The sequence below is a fragment of the Ovis canadensis genome, chromosome 14, assembly GCF_042477335.2.
Source record: "Ovis canadensis isolate MfBH-ARS-UI-01 breed Bighorn chromosome 14, ARS-UI_OviCan_v2, whole genome shotgun sequence".
Classification (NCBI taxonomy): domain Eukaryota; kingdom Metazoa; phylum Chordata; class Mammalia; order Artiodactyla; family Bovidae; genus Ovis; species Ovis canadensis.
This window is the reverse complement of record NC_091258.1, coordinates 22,875,961-22,891,010: the sequence shown is the minus strand read 5'-3', so window position 1 is coordinate 22,891,010 and position 15,050 is coordinate 22,875,961. Positions and strand designations below refer to the sequence as shown.

The window sequence follows — 15,050 nt, the reverse complement described above, 5'->3', positions numbered from 1 at the left end:
TTCATCCTGTCAGGGATTATCTTTGCCTGTACTGGCTAAAATCTTCTAAAGACACTTTCATCTCTGGCCTAAAAGGTTGGTTTCGGAGAAATAAGCGAAGGCTCGGTAACATGGTATTATGCTTAACAGCCATCCAAAGTTGAGAGAAGAGAGAGCAAAGAAGCCTGGGACAAATTTGTCCACTCTCAAAAGCCATTAAGGAAATAAAAACAAAGGCAATTTTGAAGAGTGTGGGCTGGATTGAGAGGGCTTTCACATGGCATACTAGGGCACCTGGAGAAATAAGCACCTTTCAGGCACAAACCCATGACCCCAGGAGCACTGCGATGGGATTGGCTCAAAGGCCACCTTCACTGAAGCAAATTAACAAGCCGCCTTCCCTGAGGTTAATACTTGGCGTATTTAGACCTGGGCTTCTCAGACACCTGCCGCATCAGAGGCACCCACAGGGCTTGTCAGGTCTGAGCAGGAACCTGAGAATCTGCACTTCTACCAGGCTCCCAGGTGATGCTCCTGGTCCGGGAGCCATGCTTTGAAAACCATCCATTTGGCTGGTTCCCTTCTCCGGAGTAACACACGGTGCTGCTGACGCCCAGCCATTGGACTGCTTGTTGGATGTTTAGTCGCTGAGTGTCGGCTTTCACCTCTATCTCCCCTGCAGGGAGCCCTAGCTACAAAATGATAACGTGAAGCGATGGCTCCCAATTCCGGAACACCCAGTAAGAGACTGTACAGAGTGCTATGCGCACACACCCCGCTCACCACCTGCAATACCAATGGGAGATGATCCTGCAATCTCACCCTCAGTCTAAAGATGAGAAACAGTTGAGAAGAAAATAACTTGCCAAAAGGTGATACAGTATCAAGACAAACCATGAAATGGCTGATATTCACCCTTCTTTCAACTATAAAAATGACAATTTCATATGGTTCCTCTGATAGCAGAGTATAACCTCAGTAGGTCTGATTGCAAAGCCTGAGCTTTCAACTCAAGTTCTCTGTCTCCTCCCAATTAGGACTCTTTTGCAGGCCACGTGTCTTACTGATCAATAGGACTGAAGTATGGAGACGAGTTAAGAGCATAGGTGTGAAGCCAGCTCTCTGAGCAAATACTGGCCCTCAACTAGGTGTGACTGTCACTGACTGCCTCTCACCCACAATAAACTGTTCTGGAGGCATGGCTGACCCCATAGGTGGCAGCTCCCACCCCAGGCCCCTTGCTAGCTCAGCTGGAGAGCTTCAGATGACAGAGGTTCTTCTCTACACACATCCTAGCATGAGATTCAGTGAGGGAATGAAAGACACAGGCAGTGGCTCTGCTTTGGGGATCTGAGGTTCCAGAAAGCATGGGATCAGAGTCATCCAGGATTTCAGGGCTGCCAAGGCAGAGTCTCTACCACCCAGTTCTGAGCATCACAGGAGCACGGTGACAGGAAGAGGTGGCAGCAATGATGGCTCCTCCAGAACAGTCAGTAGTTATTGGCTGGGGGCAATTTTGCCCCTGTGGGATGACTGGCAGTATCTGGAGACATTTTTGATTGTCAAGACTGGGATGGGGGGATACTCTTGTCATCTATTAGTAAGAGGCCATGTGTGTTTCTAAACACCCTGTGATGCACAGCCCCCATAACAAAGCATCATCCAGCCCTAGATGTCAACAGTGCCAAGACTGAGAACCCTTACACCACAGCTGTATCATAAACGGCTGGGTATTTCCTGTAGCACCAGGTTCCAGTATTTTGCATGTAAACCAGGTTGTTGGGTCTTTTTGGCAATTCTATAAGCTACCCGTTGTTGTTTAGTCGCTGAGTCATGTCTGACTCTTTTGTGACCCCATGGACTGTAAGCCTGCTAGGCTCCTCTGTACATGGGATATCTAGGCAAGAATACTGCAGTGGGTTGCCATCTCCTTCTGCAGGGGGTCTTCCCAACCCAGGGACTGAACCTGAATCTCCTGCTTGGCAGGGGGGTTCATTACCACTGAGCCACCTGGGAAGCCCCAAGCTACCTATACTCTTAAATAAATCCCCTTCTTTGTATATTAGTCGGAGGGGATTTTGTTGACTACTATCAAGAGTCCTACCTTAAAAAGTCAGGCATGGGGAAGATGAGACTAGAGGATGAAGAAAGAAGTAGCTTGTCCCCACAGTTGAGGGTTGGGGGAGCATTTAAGTACAAATATTATCCAGGGCAGCAAAAGTCTACCACGGTAAAGTGTATCACCCATGTACGGCATGGCCATTGTTATAAGAAGGCTAACCACCCCAGTGACTCCCTAATCTGGGAAAATCTTAATTGTTTTACCATCACTCGTGTTGTGATACACTATTTCCACATAACAGCAGCATTTTTCACCTTAATGTATTTTCTGATAAACTGTCATGTGGATTAGAATCGGGGTGGAGTCATGAATGAAGGGAAACACAGGAGCAAGAATACCGTCTGTCTGGTATTTTCTAGTTTCACAGTAATACTCCTAATTACGAAGTCAAAACTTATCCAAGAAATTGGCTCAAACGAGAGCACGTTATATCCCAGAAAATGTGAACAAATTTTCAGAAGGACACAATGAAATCCTACTCAGTCTCTGAGGCCAAGAACACAGATGGTTCCTGTTACCAGTTCTGTAGTTGAGAATGATAACCGTGTTAAGCTCACCTTTAAAAAGATCAAATGAGATCACTTAGGTATTTAGCACAGAGCCTTGGCACGTTCAATAAATGTTAACATCTACATTAAACAATAATATATCTTGAGAACCACTTTGGCCCTCAGCTAACACATCAGTAAGGACAAGATAATAAACCAGTTTCAGGTTTGTGTGTGTCCAACTCTAGAGAGTTCTTGGGGACTTAGTAGGTCCTCAGGAAATGTCGTTTCTTTCCCTCTCTCCAGATGCTCCCCTCTTTTCCCGTTCAACCCTGACACCCCAGCCCTTGCTGGATCTCCCACAGTGGACAGCAGAGGAGGTGAGGGTCTCCTGACCATGACGCCGGTCCCCGACCATGGGCCTGCTTCCCGTTTCCCTTTCAGCCACTGCTGGGCCCCACCCCACCCCCCACCTGCCTAACAGACTCTGTCTCCCACTCCACTCCTGTTCTTCTGTATTGACAAATTTGCAGCCAGCAGATTATAGTCACAGTGTGAGGGAATCATTACCACCTGCTAATATTTTTATAGAATTTCATAAACTTGATCATTCATGAATCACTTACAGTACTTTATTCCAATGAAGAGTTCACAAATCACTCAAACACTGGCAAAATGCATAATAATGAGTAATATTTCAGGAGGCTTTGCATTAATATGTCAGCTTCCAATACTTGCAAGAGCTAAATTATTTTGCCAGGTGCCACTTCGGGTCAGAAGCATAGAAAGCCCTATGGGGGCTGCAGTAGGGAGAGTGGGCAGGAGGCAGTGGGCCTTGGGAAAAGATATTAAAAGTATTTAAGAAGAAGTAGATCATTCAGCAAGTCAAGTTCCCTTTAAATATTTGGAGTTCCTGGGAAAGAGGCCTAGGAATTTGAAGACTAGACACCAGAGTCTAGTTGTGGGTAAAACAGAAAGAAGTGATTCTTAGTAACTGAAAATGCAGGGCTTTGGAGGTGGAGAGAAATAGACAGGGTTCCCAGATTATGTACACACCAGCTGGGAGACCATGAAAAAGTTACTTAACAGTTATCTGGTTATTTGTAAAATGGTGTTAACACCTACTTTTGAAGTCTCTTGTGTGAAATGGATTAAGTAAGAGAATGTATGTGAGTTGTTTAGCATGATATCAGCTGTGTAGAGTTCAATAAACAGCTTCAGTTATTATACACATCCAGGGACCCAAGGACAAACTTATCCCAGATCATTTCTCGTCACGCAAATCTCCGAGGTTTAGTTAATGATGCTTTCTTGTTGAACTTGGGACGTGTTAGCATCTTGCAAGTAAACAGCATTTACCTTTAAAATGAATAACAACAACCACATTGAAGCAATTGTAACGCAATCCATTCACCCACATGCTCTCTGATTTTTAAACTTGCAGGAGGGGAAAGTAAAACACGGGCATTGGAGACGTCGGATTCTGCTCTTTGAAGAAGCAAGCAGGTTTGCAACCAACCACAATAACCATCAGGGACATGATGGATCCAACTGCACTAGTAAGACAGTAAATCATTTCTAAATAGCTGCTTGAAATGAACCAGATTTGCAACAGTGTTGTGCCCAAAGTATATTAAGAAGAGAGGAACCCAGTACTCATAAAATCCAGAAATAGGAGAGACATCAAGACAGGAAGAAAACAGGACAAAGTCTAGATTGAAGAGCGAATGGCACTGGGCAGACCTGGCATTAAACTGGGCCACTGAGAGACTGGTGAAGAGAGGCTCAAGCCCAGGCCACTGTTCGCCACTAGCACACACGGTCCTGCACAGGAGGAAACCAAGCCACACAATGAACATGGCACAGCTCCCTGAAATATCACCTGTACACAAACAAAGCCTAGGCATTAAAATGAGAGCTACATGAGGGCAGGGAACCTGGTGTGTCTGGTTTCCCACTCTATTCCTCACCCTGCTGGTCTTCAATGAAATATATTTAGAATGAATGACTCAGTGAATTAGGTCACATGCCGTGGAGTACATTATGAAATTACGAAAAAACTCAAGATTATCTAAGAGAAGTTCACACTTGAGATGAGAAGGCTGGGCCACAACTCACAGCTCCAGAGACCATGGAGCTTTCATTCACCTCCCGTGCTTTCCCCATGACTAATTCTCACATATGGTGAGACCATGCTTACTATGTTCCTGGTACTCTTTCAAATGCTTGACATGCATTAACTCCTTTAGCCGCTTCATTCTATGAGATCATTATTATTGTTCCCATTTCACAGATGAGAAAATTGAGGTAGATTGTCTGCTCAAGCTCCTATCAGTTCAGTTCAGTCGCTCAGTCGTGTCCGACTCTTTGCGACCCCATGAATCGCAGCACGCCAGGCCTCCCTGTCCATCACCAACTCCCGGAGTTCACTCAGACTCACGTCCATCGAGTCCATGATGCCATCCAACCATCTCATCCTCTGTTGTCCCCTTCTCCTCCTGCCCCCAATCCTTCCCAGCATCAGAGTCTTTTCCAATGAATCAACTCTTCACATGAGGTGGCCAAAGTGCTGGAGTTTCAGCGTCAGCATCATTCCTTCCAAAGAAATCCCAGGGCTGATCTCCTTCAGAATGGACTGGTTGGATCTCCTTGCTGTCCAAGGGACTCTCAAGAGTCTTCTCTAATACCACAGTTTCAAAGCATCAATTCTTTGGCGCTCAGCTTTCTTCATAGTCCAACTCTCACATTCATACATGACTACTGGAAAAACCATAGCCTTGACTAGATGGACCTTTGTTGGCAAAGTAATGTCTCTGCTTTTGAATATGCTATCCAGGTTGGTCATAACTTTTCTTCCAAGAAGTAAGCGTCTTTTAATTTCATGGCTGCAATCACCATCTGCAGTGATTTTGGAGCCCCAAAAAATAAAGTCTGACACTGTTTCCACTGTTTCCCCATCTATTCCCATGAAGTGATGGGACCAGATGCCATGATCTTCGTTTTCTGAACATTGAGCTTTAAGCCAACTTTTTTACTCTCCTCTCTCACTTTCATCAAGAGGCTTTTTAGCTCCTCTTCACTTTGGATAGCTAGTTGTAAAAACTGTGCTTTAATTCAGCCAACATGGCTACATGCAAAACTATGTTTTTAACTGCTATAGGCTACCTGACCTCACTTTAAGGAAAAATATGAGAATCTTTGTGCTACAGACCAGACTTCATTTTACTAGCTGTTTGCAATTATTAGTTAATAAAAACTAGTAACTCTATCTTTTATAATCATTAAAAGTGCTAGTAACTATCCCCACTTTATGGATGAGAATCACAAGATCAGAGAAGGTAAGTGGGTTGCCCAAGATCACACAGCTCACTAAGTAGCAGTGCCGAGACTTGAACAATTTTCTGAATCCAGAGCCACTGATATTAATCACTATTATCATTTAGATAAAGGATTCCTTGGTGGCTCAGATGGTAAAGAGTCTGCCTGCAATGCAGGAGACCTGTGTTTGATCCCTGGGTTGGGAAGATCCCCTGGAGAAGGAAATGGCAATCCATTCTGGTATTCTTGCCTGGGAAATCCCATGGATGGAGGAGCCTGGTGGGCTATAGTCCATGGAGTCGCAAAGAGCCAAACATGATTGAGCGACTTCACTTTCATCATTTAGATAAAACTAAAAATGAGCTAATTGAAAAAAAAAAGCTGGGGTTTTCATTCAACCCTCCTTTGGATATGCTATGAGCATTAGGAAAGGGATGTCGTCTCCCTGTGGATGCAGCTCTGAACGCAGTGTGGCTTTTGGAGAAAAAGCGGGGGGCTGAGTCAGGCCTTTCTCATCCTTCAGCCATCCTCCTCCGCCTTGTGCAGTGAGATCCCTGCACGGCCGTACCCGACAGCCCTGTGCTCAGCTTGTGGAAGCCAGAGGAAAGAGACACCTCATGAATCAAAAATTCTCCTTAAAGAAGTCTCTGACTGGGACCCTTGACAACATCAAAACCAAGCCAGCTGACTGACCAGAGGCCACCTTCTCATCACTCCCGATTAGTCCTTGAATGTTGGTGTTCGAGTTTTTCCCGTGGTGACTGCCCTAAGGTATCTTTCCCTCACTGTCCCTGGCGATCAAGGTCATTGCCATCCAAGGAGCATACCCACACTGAGGTGGGCCCCTGTTTATGGAAACCCAGAAATCTCTCTATGAATGTGGAACGTTGACTTTTTTGAAACCAATTTTGGATCCCACAAACAACAGACAGGATCAGTTAGCCAAGCATGCACCTAAACTCTCACTCAGCTCTTAAACTAGCTCCTAAGGGGTCACTTTAAAAAGGGATCATTCAGCCTCTCATTTACCAATTCTTACTCCCAGCAACCAGCTTTTTCCAGTTTCTCTGATTCATGCTAGTCCTATTTCCAGGCTACAGAACACTGCCAAGAAGACTTCTGCCCCTTTACTCTTTGTCTTATACCCCTCCAGGAATCTCTCTTTAATACTTAGAAGAGGGGCAGAAAATATGCTATTTGGTTCCTGTGAGGACAGAAAGGAAAAACCACAAGCCTGTTGTCTATGTCAACCTTCTCACAGTTGAAGGCAGGAAACTGATGTTAAAAACTTGCGGAACTTCACAAAAAAATTAAATCGTCTTATAGGAAGAAAATGAATAAGAGCAGCTTTAATTTACTGAATGCCTGCTAAGTGCTGGGTATTGTGCTAAGAATTTGTAAAGATAATTGTATTCCATTTCATACAATACTTAGACATCCTGGTATTATCCCCACTTTGTGGAAGAGAATCACAAGATCCTCAGAGAGGGTGAATGGGTCGCCCAAGATAAAAACAGCACAGTCAACAGCAGCGCTGAGACCTGAATGGCAATTTGCTGACCCCAGAGCTCTGTATCACTGTGCTATGAAATTATGAAATGTATCATGTCTTTAGTTCCATGTGTCTGAAAATTAATAGATATTCCCATGAGAGGCAGGGAAAAAGAAGAGGGAATTTACCAACAGACTGCCGCTGGCTTGTCCTGCAGCAGCTGGACATTGACAGCTGCCAGGTCACCTGTGGTTACCAGTAAGTCTGGCTGGACCTGGGAATTTCAGAGGGTGCCAACATTCAATTTCTACAACAACCAGATTCCCCAAGGGTGTACACTGAAGATGCACCAGTCACCCTTCGGTGTCCTCTGACGGATGGTACCCCCTGCAGATGCTCATGGCATCTGCCTTTTGGCGACACTTCTGAGAGGGAGGTCCTCCCAGGACTGTGGACCCTGGACCACATTGCTCAGCATGAGGCTGGATGGGCCTTCCCCCCATCCCCTATGCCTTGTATTTGTCCAGCATTTCAGTGCCTCAAGTGTGATCCTCACTGGAAACCCATAGCACTCCTGTTGGTAGGTAGGCACGTGTTATCTGCATTTTATGGACAAGAACCTGAGGACTGACACCTACATGGTCTTCCCAAGGTCAGTATCTCACGGTAACAGAGGAGGCTACACCCAGGGGGTCAGTTCCCCAGCCAGAGCACTCGACTCTCCAGCGCAATGTCCCTCCACCCTCTGTCCTTAGGAAAGGAGGGAAGAGGAGGTCATGTTGTTGAAGTGGGATTGGCATGCTCTTACATGGTGTTTTGATGAAGATGAATGCCAAGCCCAGGCCTAGAAACTTGCCCCTCCACCCTCCCCGAATCTAATCCAGGGAGACACATGTATGATGGGCAATGGCCTGGAAAGCAGACACTGGTGGCTGGGCCTTGTTCTCAAGTACCTGCTTCTAGCTCAGTGCACTGCATCCTGCTGAGAGCCTTCCCTGAAAATGGCTGGGAATTCTGTCTCATTCCTCAAAAAATGAGCTACTACTCGCAGAGGCTTGGTCCTTAACCACAGCTGTGAGAATGGGATTCTTGGGGGTGTGGCAGAGAGGGGATAGGAGGGACCCATAGCCTACGTAAGATTGGATGCTCACCCAGTATCTTCATGGAGCTACTTTGCTCTCTGAATCTTGAATGAGTGTCAACTTCTGAAACTATCTTTTACAAATAGGCTTTTGTTTCTCCATATAAAAGCAAAGCAAGTGCATTGTAGAAAAATCAGAAAGAAAAAAACAGAAAATATCAGTAACACCAAATACAGCCACTAAGACTTTGATTTTCCTCTATCATGCTTCTTCACAAACACGTACCCATCACGATATGTGTAAACACTCCATCTGTAATGAGGACACCATATGTGCTGGTGTGTCTGTTTCATTCAATATCTTGAAAATCTCCCATGTAACTAGAACTTCTTCAAAAATATTTTAAACGGTTGTAGAAAGCTTCCTTGCAAAATTGTGCCATAGTTTAACCATTATATATTGCTGAATATTTAGCAACTGTTTCCATTTTAAGGATTGTGTCCTGCTATAACATCATGGTACAAAAATCTGACTGAATTCCTCCCTATTTCCTTAGGATGGATTTCTCTAACTAGAATGAGCAGGTCCAAGGGTTTATTCTTTTTACAGCTCTTCATTATCAAGCTGGTTTCTGGAAAACCAACATTAACGTAGTTTCTGACCTCCTCTGAGATCCCCCAGGGGCCCCTTCTTGGTTTTTCATGCCCAAAGTTTTATGCAAACCTGGAGGGCTCTACTGATGAGACAGGGGCCCTCATTGCTGCTTGTCAGGGTTCAATGCCACTCGGCTCCCACAGAGACACACTTAAAGCCGTGCAGCCCCGGGTTTGATGAAGCACAGAAATAATGAGCTCAGTGGGAGGAAAGCAGTCTCTGAAAGACACGTCTCCGTGTCGGGGGTGGGCACTCAGGGGTACTCACTTGATAGGTAGCGATGGTTTCTCTGTCCAAGTTCCGTGTCACAGAGACACTGCCCGTGTTCTCATTGATTCTGAAAATTCCTTTAGGCTCTTGATCCACTCCCTTTCCAGTGAGCCGGAACTTGGACCCTTCTGGTCTGTCACTATCGACTACCTGGTCAGAGAAACAGAGCGACATTTATGGTTCTGGCTGGAAAGCATAGAGAAAGCATGGGGCTAACACACGGCAGTGGCCAGTCCACCAGCCACAGGGGCCAACGCGGAGGCGCTGGATGAGCTCGACCACAGCAGCATCACCAAAACGAGTGCCATCGGCTCAACACCTTCCGTCCTGACGTGCACGTCTCTGCAGGTTTCAGCTGGGAAAGCATACCAGCCCTGGGGGGACATTTAGTGATGGATCTGCTGGAGGCAAGCACCTTCATCAACTTCAAGGCTGGACATTTATATTATCTTTAACTCCTAGGAAACAGACTTTTTCCTACAAGTAAGACCAAATAAGCAATGGAAAACACTGGACAGTCCTATACTAGGCAGGCATCAATCAGGATTCTAGGTGTTCACAGGGGTCCAGTCACCAGCAGCACCACCTACACCCTTGCTTCTATCAGGTATTTGATACCAGGCATGGTGCTGGGAAGGCATTTTACATGAATTTTTTTTTTTTTTTTAACTCTGACAACAATGCTAGGGGTAGGGAACATTATTATTCATACTTAATGAGTGAAATCAGTGAGACTCAGAGAGATTAAGCAAACTTGTCACAGTTATTAAAGAAACAAGGAGGGTATTCAGAAGCCATCTTCCATGTCTCTAGACACACAGCTCTGTAGCATTGCTGTGTCTGGATTTACTTCAAGGGAATTCCCTATTGGTAGTCGGCCTTGATTAGACATTTAAAGAATAAATTGAAAAGGTAAAGATATAGGAAAGCAATGCCAGGCAGACAGAGCAACACAGACAGGCAACAGGCAGGTGAGACAGCTTAGAAAATTCAGAACGGTTTGAGAAGAGGTGAGGTTGAGAGGTATATTAGGAGCCAAACGATGCTGCTTTGTTTTGATGTCATCTGAAAGTATCCAAAACCATTATTTGCATAGGTTAGTTCTAAAGTTTTACCAAGTATTCATGTATATGTAATTTTCCATCGATACCTGTAAACAAATTTGATTATAACATTTTAAAGGTCACTAACAGACATTTAGAACATATAGATGAAAGAAAGCTAATACTGATCTGGCTGCCATCAGTTTACAGCTAAACAAGTACCTATTGGGCTGTGGTCAACTGAGCTTGGAGGGTTTGGGTGGCTGAACCAGAAACGTGCCTTCTAGTGGAATGAGGAAGAGGTGTGGTGGTGGGGGCGGGGAGTGCGTTTCTGGGACCACCATGCCTGCAATTCTGATGGCTGCCACCAGGTGGCAGTGGAGCCTAAGGCAGCATGAGCCTTGCGCTAAGGCTCCTCTGCCAGGACTGGAGTAGGAGTGCAGTCCATATGGCAGTACAGGTTTTTCTTTTTTTTTTCCCCCCTGATTTAAGATATTCTTTATTAAAATACACTGAGTGTTCTGATTAAACATCAATTACCTCTGTTTGCATTTTTTAAATTAACAGAAAATATCATCCAAAGCACGACTAAAAATAAGGTATGTGATATCTTCTGATGAAAAGAATTTTCACTGTCACTGCTTGACTAGATTTAATCCAAATGACATTATCCCCACTGCTTGGAAGCTCCACGAGGTCAACAGCCTCAGCATATCGGGCTCGCCACTGGATCCCAGTGCCTGGCAAAGTGCCTGGCATACAGTGGAACCAAGGCCAATATCTGTTTAATGAGGAGCTCAATGATTAGACAAACATATGTCCCCATCCTGGCTCAGCCAATGATCAGCCTGTGGCCTTGAACGTCATTCTTTGCCTCTTTGGCTCTTGATTTCCTTATCTGTAAACTGAGGATAATGCCACTTATTTCCTAGGGTTGGATGAGATAGTATCTGCAAAATACACTCCCGGCACATAGAAGGGGCTCAATAAACCAGAGTCAACAATTAGAGTATTAAGATAAGACATGGGTTCGATCCCTGATCTGGGAAGATCCTCTGGAGTAGCAGACAGCAACCCACTCCAGTATTCTTGCCTGGAAAATCCTGTTGATAGAGGAGCCTGACAGGCTACAGTCCATGGGGTCGCAAAGAGCTGGAGACGACTAAGGGACTGAACAACAACAACAAATTATGCTGTTGTTAACAGGTAAGACTGACACCTCCAGGCATAAAACACAACTTAGCTACAATATTAAAAAAAAAACCCTTTCTAAGGGAACACATTTCCTTTTCAAAAACAAAACTCACAAAAGTCTCTGGTTTCAGGAGAGAAGTGTTCTGAAGGAAGATTTACTGTGGGAATGGACAATTCTGTTTCTTTATCTCTTATATATTTGCAGTAGTTCCCCTCCCCCTCTTACCACTTTGGCCCAAATACAGATTAGAACCTCTTCCTTCTGCTACCCTACACATGAACTGGTCCTCTCCAAAGACTTCTGTTGGAAAAAAGGCTGGCTCTCTTTGCTATCTCCCTTCCAGACTTATTTTAAACACAAAACACTACTGGGAACTCTTAAAAACCTGTTTTCTAGAATGCCAGTAAAGCAAAGTTGGCATTTCTCCAAGTTCCACACTTCCATGAGTTTCAAAGGCACTCCAGGGCTTAGAGAAACCTTGGAGAATAAAGCATGGAAGTGGGTGTCATTCTCCAGGGAAAAGATGGGAGTCTGGGCTCAGTTTAGATTTAGGAATTACCCACCAGCTCTCTGGCTTCTTAGTCCCCAGAGAGACCCTGGTCCACTCCAGCCTGAGCTAGAGAGATAGGAGGTAAGCAATGGCCACAAAGGAGGCCTCAGCCACACACCAAAGCAAGTCAGGTGGGTTTCCAGATGACCTTTATTATACTAGGTAAACTCCTAAGATTTGTCCAAGTGCTACTGCAGGGCTGTGGTCCCCAAGGCTGTGGACCTTTTCCTGATGTTTAAAGTGATGGAATGTAAGAAATCCAGTGCACTCCTGCCCAGAACAAATCCTGCCATGAGTCTCTGCTCCTGCAGCAGCTGTTAACACCCATTATACCACATAGGAGGGCTTCACAATTAGCTGGTCTTTCCTATTATTCTCTGTAATTCAACACTTCTTTTCACAGTAGGATGTTTTTTCCTTATTCTCTGAGTTGGAATGAAAAAAAAAAATAGCTAGATATGAGAAAGAACTTGGACCCTGGGTGCCAACTCTCTGAGAAGCGTGTGTAAATAGCACACAGGTCCTGCTGCATACCTGGGCAAAGCCACTTCCCCAGCAGCAGCAGGGGTTGCTGGCATGCCAGCTGTGCCGGGAGTGGGGGGCATGGCTCAAGGGGGGCCAGAGTCTTCTGCACCCTGCGAGGGGCAGGAAATGCAGGGGCTTGGAGCAGCCAGTGCTGCTTGCTCTGAGTTTCAAAGGGCATCCTCACTGCCTACTTCCTACAGAATGTGGCACATTACAGACAAAGCCAGAGCCCGCTAGGAATCCCATTCCCACATCCGTTCTCTGCTGCAAGGGGCCTATGGTACCAAGTCATATGTGTTTCAAAGATACTCTGTGAATTTAAATACACATTTATGTACTCATAGACTATACAGCCAGAGAAGGTGATGGCACCCTACTCCAGTACTCTCGCCTGGAAAACCCTATGGACGGAGGAGCCTGGTAGACTGCAGTCCATGGGGTCGCGAAGAGTCTGAAATGACTGAGTGACTTCACTTTCACTTTTCACTTTCATGCATTGGAGAAGGAAAGGGCAACCCACTCCAGTGTTCTTGCCTGGAGAATCCCAGGGACGGGGGAGCCTGGTGGGCTGCCGTCTATGGGGTCGCACAGGGTCGGACACGACTGAAGCGATTTAGCAGCAGCAGCAGCAGACTATATAGCAACTTTGAGTATTTTTACATTAAGAGGATCATTTTGTATCAGTTCAGTTCAGTCACTCAGTTGTGTCTGACTCTTTGCAACCCCGTGGACTGCAGAACGCCAGGCCTTCCTGTCCATCACCAGCTCCCGGAGTTTACTCAAATTCACACCCATTGAGTCGGTGATGCCATCCAGCCATCTCACCCTCTGTTGCCCCCTTCTCCTCCCACCTTCAGTCTTTCCCGGCATCAGGGTCTTTTCCAATGAGTCAGTTCTTCCCATCAGGTGGCCAGAGTATTGGAGTTTCACTTCAGCATCAGTCCTTCCAATGAATAGTCAGGACTGGCTTCCTTCAGAATGGACTGGTTGGATCTCCTTGCAGTCCAAGAGACTCTCAAGAGTCTTCTCCAGCACCACAGTTTAAAAGCATTAATTCTTTGGCACTCAGCTTTCTTTATAGTCCAACTCTCATATCCATACATGACTACTGGAAAAATAATAGCCTTGACTAGATGGACCTTTGTTGGCAAAGTAATGTCTCTGCTTTTTAATATGCTATCCAGGTTAGTCATAACTTTTCTTCCAAGGAGGAAGTGTCTTTTAATTTCATGGCTGCAATCACCATCTGCAGTGATTTTGGAGCCCCCCAAAATAAAGTCTGACACTGTTTTCACTGTTTCCCCATCTGACTGAATGCCATGATCTTGGTTTTCTGAATGTTGATATGATAGTATTTTATAATTTCTATATTCAATGTGGTTGGAGGTTATACAAAATATGCAATACTTTATATGTATTATTATATTTGTATGATATAAATATATTTTATATTTCATAGATAGACACAGACTTTAGCTCCCACATACTTTTCATCAATTTTCCCTAATATTCACATCTTTCATAACCATGGAACTTGGTCACAACTGAGAAATTAACATTGACATGTGACTATTAACTAACCAACCTCCAGATTTTATGTATTCAGATTTCACCACACCAATTTTTCTCCTCTGTCATTTTTCTAACCCCAAAATCTAACCTGGAACCCTATTACTTTTAGTCAGTGTGTTTGCCTCCCTATGGGTTCAGACATTTCCTGAATTATGCTGACATCAGTTCCCCCCACCATGGAAAATATATTTGATATATCAAAATGCCATAGTCCCCAAATTCTACATATTCTCTTTAAGACCTTCTAGCCCTGGCCCCCTGCCAGTCTCCAGTACCTGTAATTTAACTCAGATCCTCACTAACGGTTTTGACTGTTTTGTTGTTGGGGCCAAGACTGGTGCATGGTTCGCAGTAAGCTTTCACTAAATGTTCACTTTAAGTAAATGAATATTATGTAGTCTCCTAATAGGCCTCTATGTTTCTGATTCTCTCTTTTCCCTTCTTGTCCTAACTGCAATCAGAATGGTCACTGCAAAATGCAAACACAAATATGGCCAAAGCAGTTTCCAGATTAAGACTTTCTTTCGCTGGCTCCCCATTGCTCCCAGGTTAATTACCTCAGGGGCCTCCTTGATGGGCCTCCACCTGCTTCTTCAGTTCTCTCTCTTGCCACCACCAACTGTGAGCCACAGGCCTGAACTTTGCCCACTTTCTCTGGACCTGGGTTGGTCGGACTGCTATCTTTCACCCTGCCTGCTGGAGTCCCTCCTGGTCTTCCTGGACTCAGCGCCACCAGGGATTGCCCGCTCACTGGAGCTTC

General features: G+C 45.1%; 1 protein-coding gene across 1 annotated transcript in view; it reads right to left on the bottom strand.

Annotated features, from left to right (window-relative positions):
* The window catches only part of CDH13 (cadherin 13), a 1,027,771-nt gene that overhangs the window by 460,398 nt on the left and 552,323 nt on the right, over positions 1–15,050 (bottom strand). Inside the window, exon 5 of the mRNA XM_069552548.1 lies at positions 9,403–9,555. Coding sequence (XP_069408649.1) covers positions 9,403–9,555 — 153 coding nt within the window. The remainder of the gene's footprint in view (positions 1–9,402; positions 9,556–15,050) is intronic.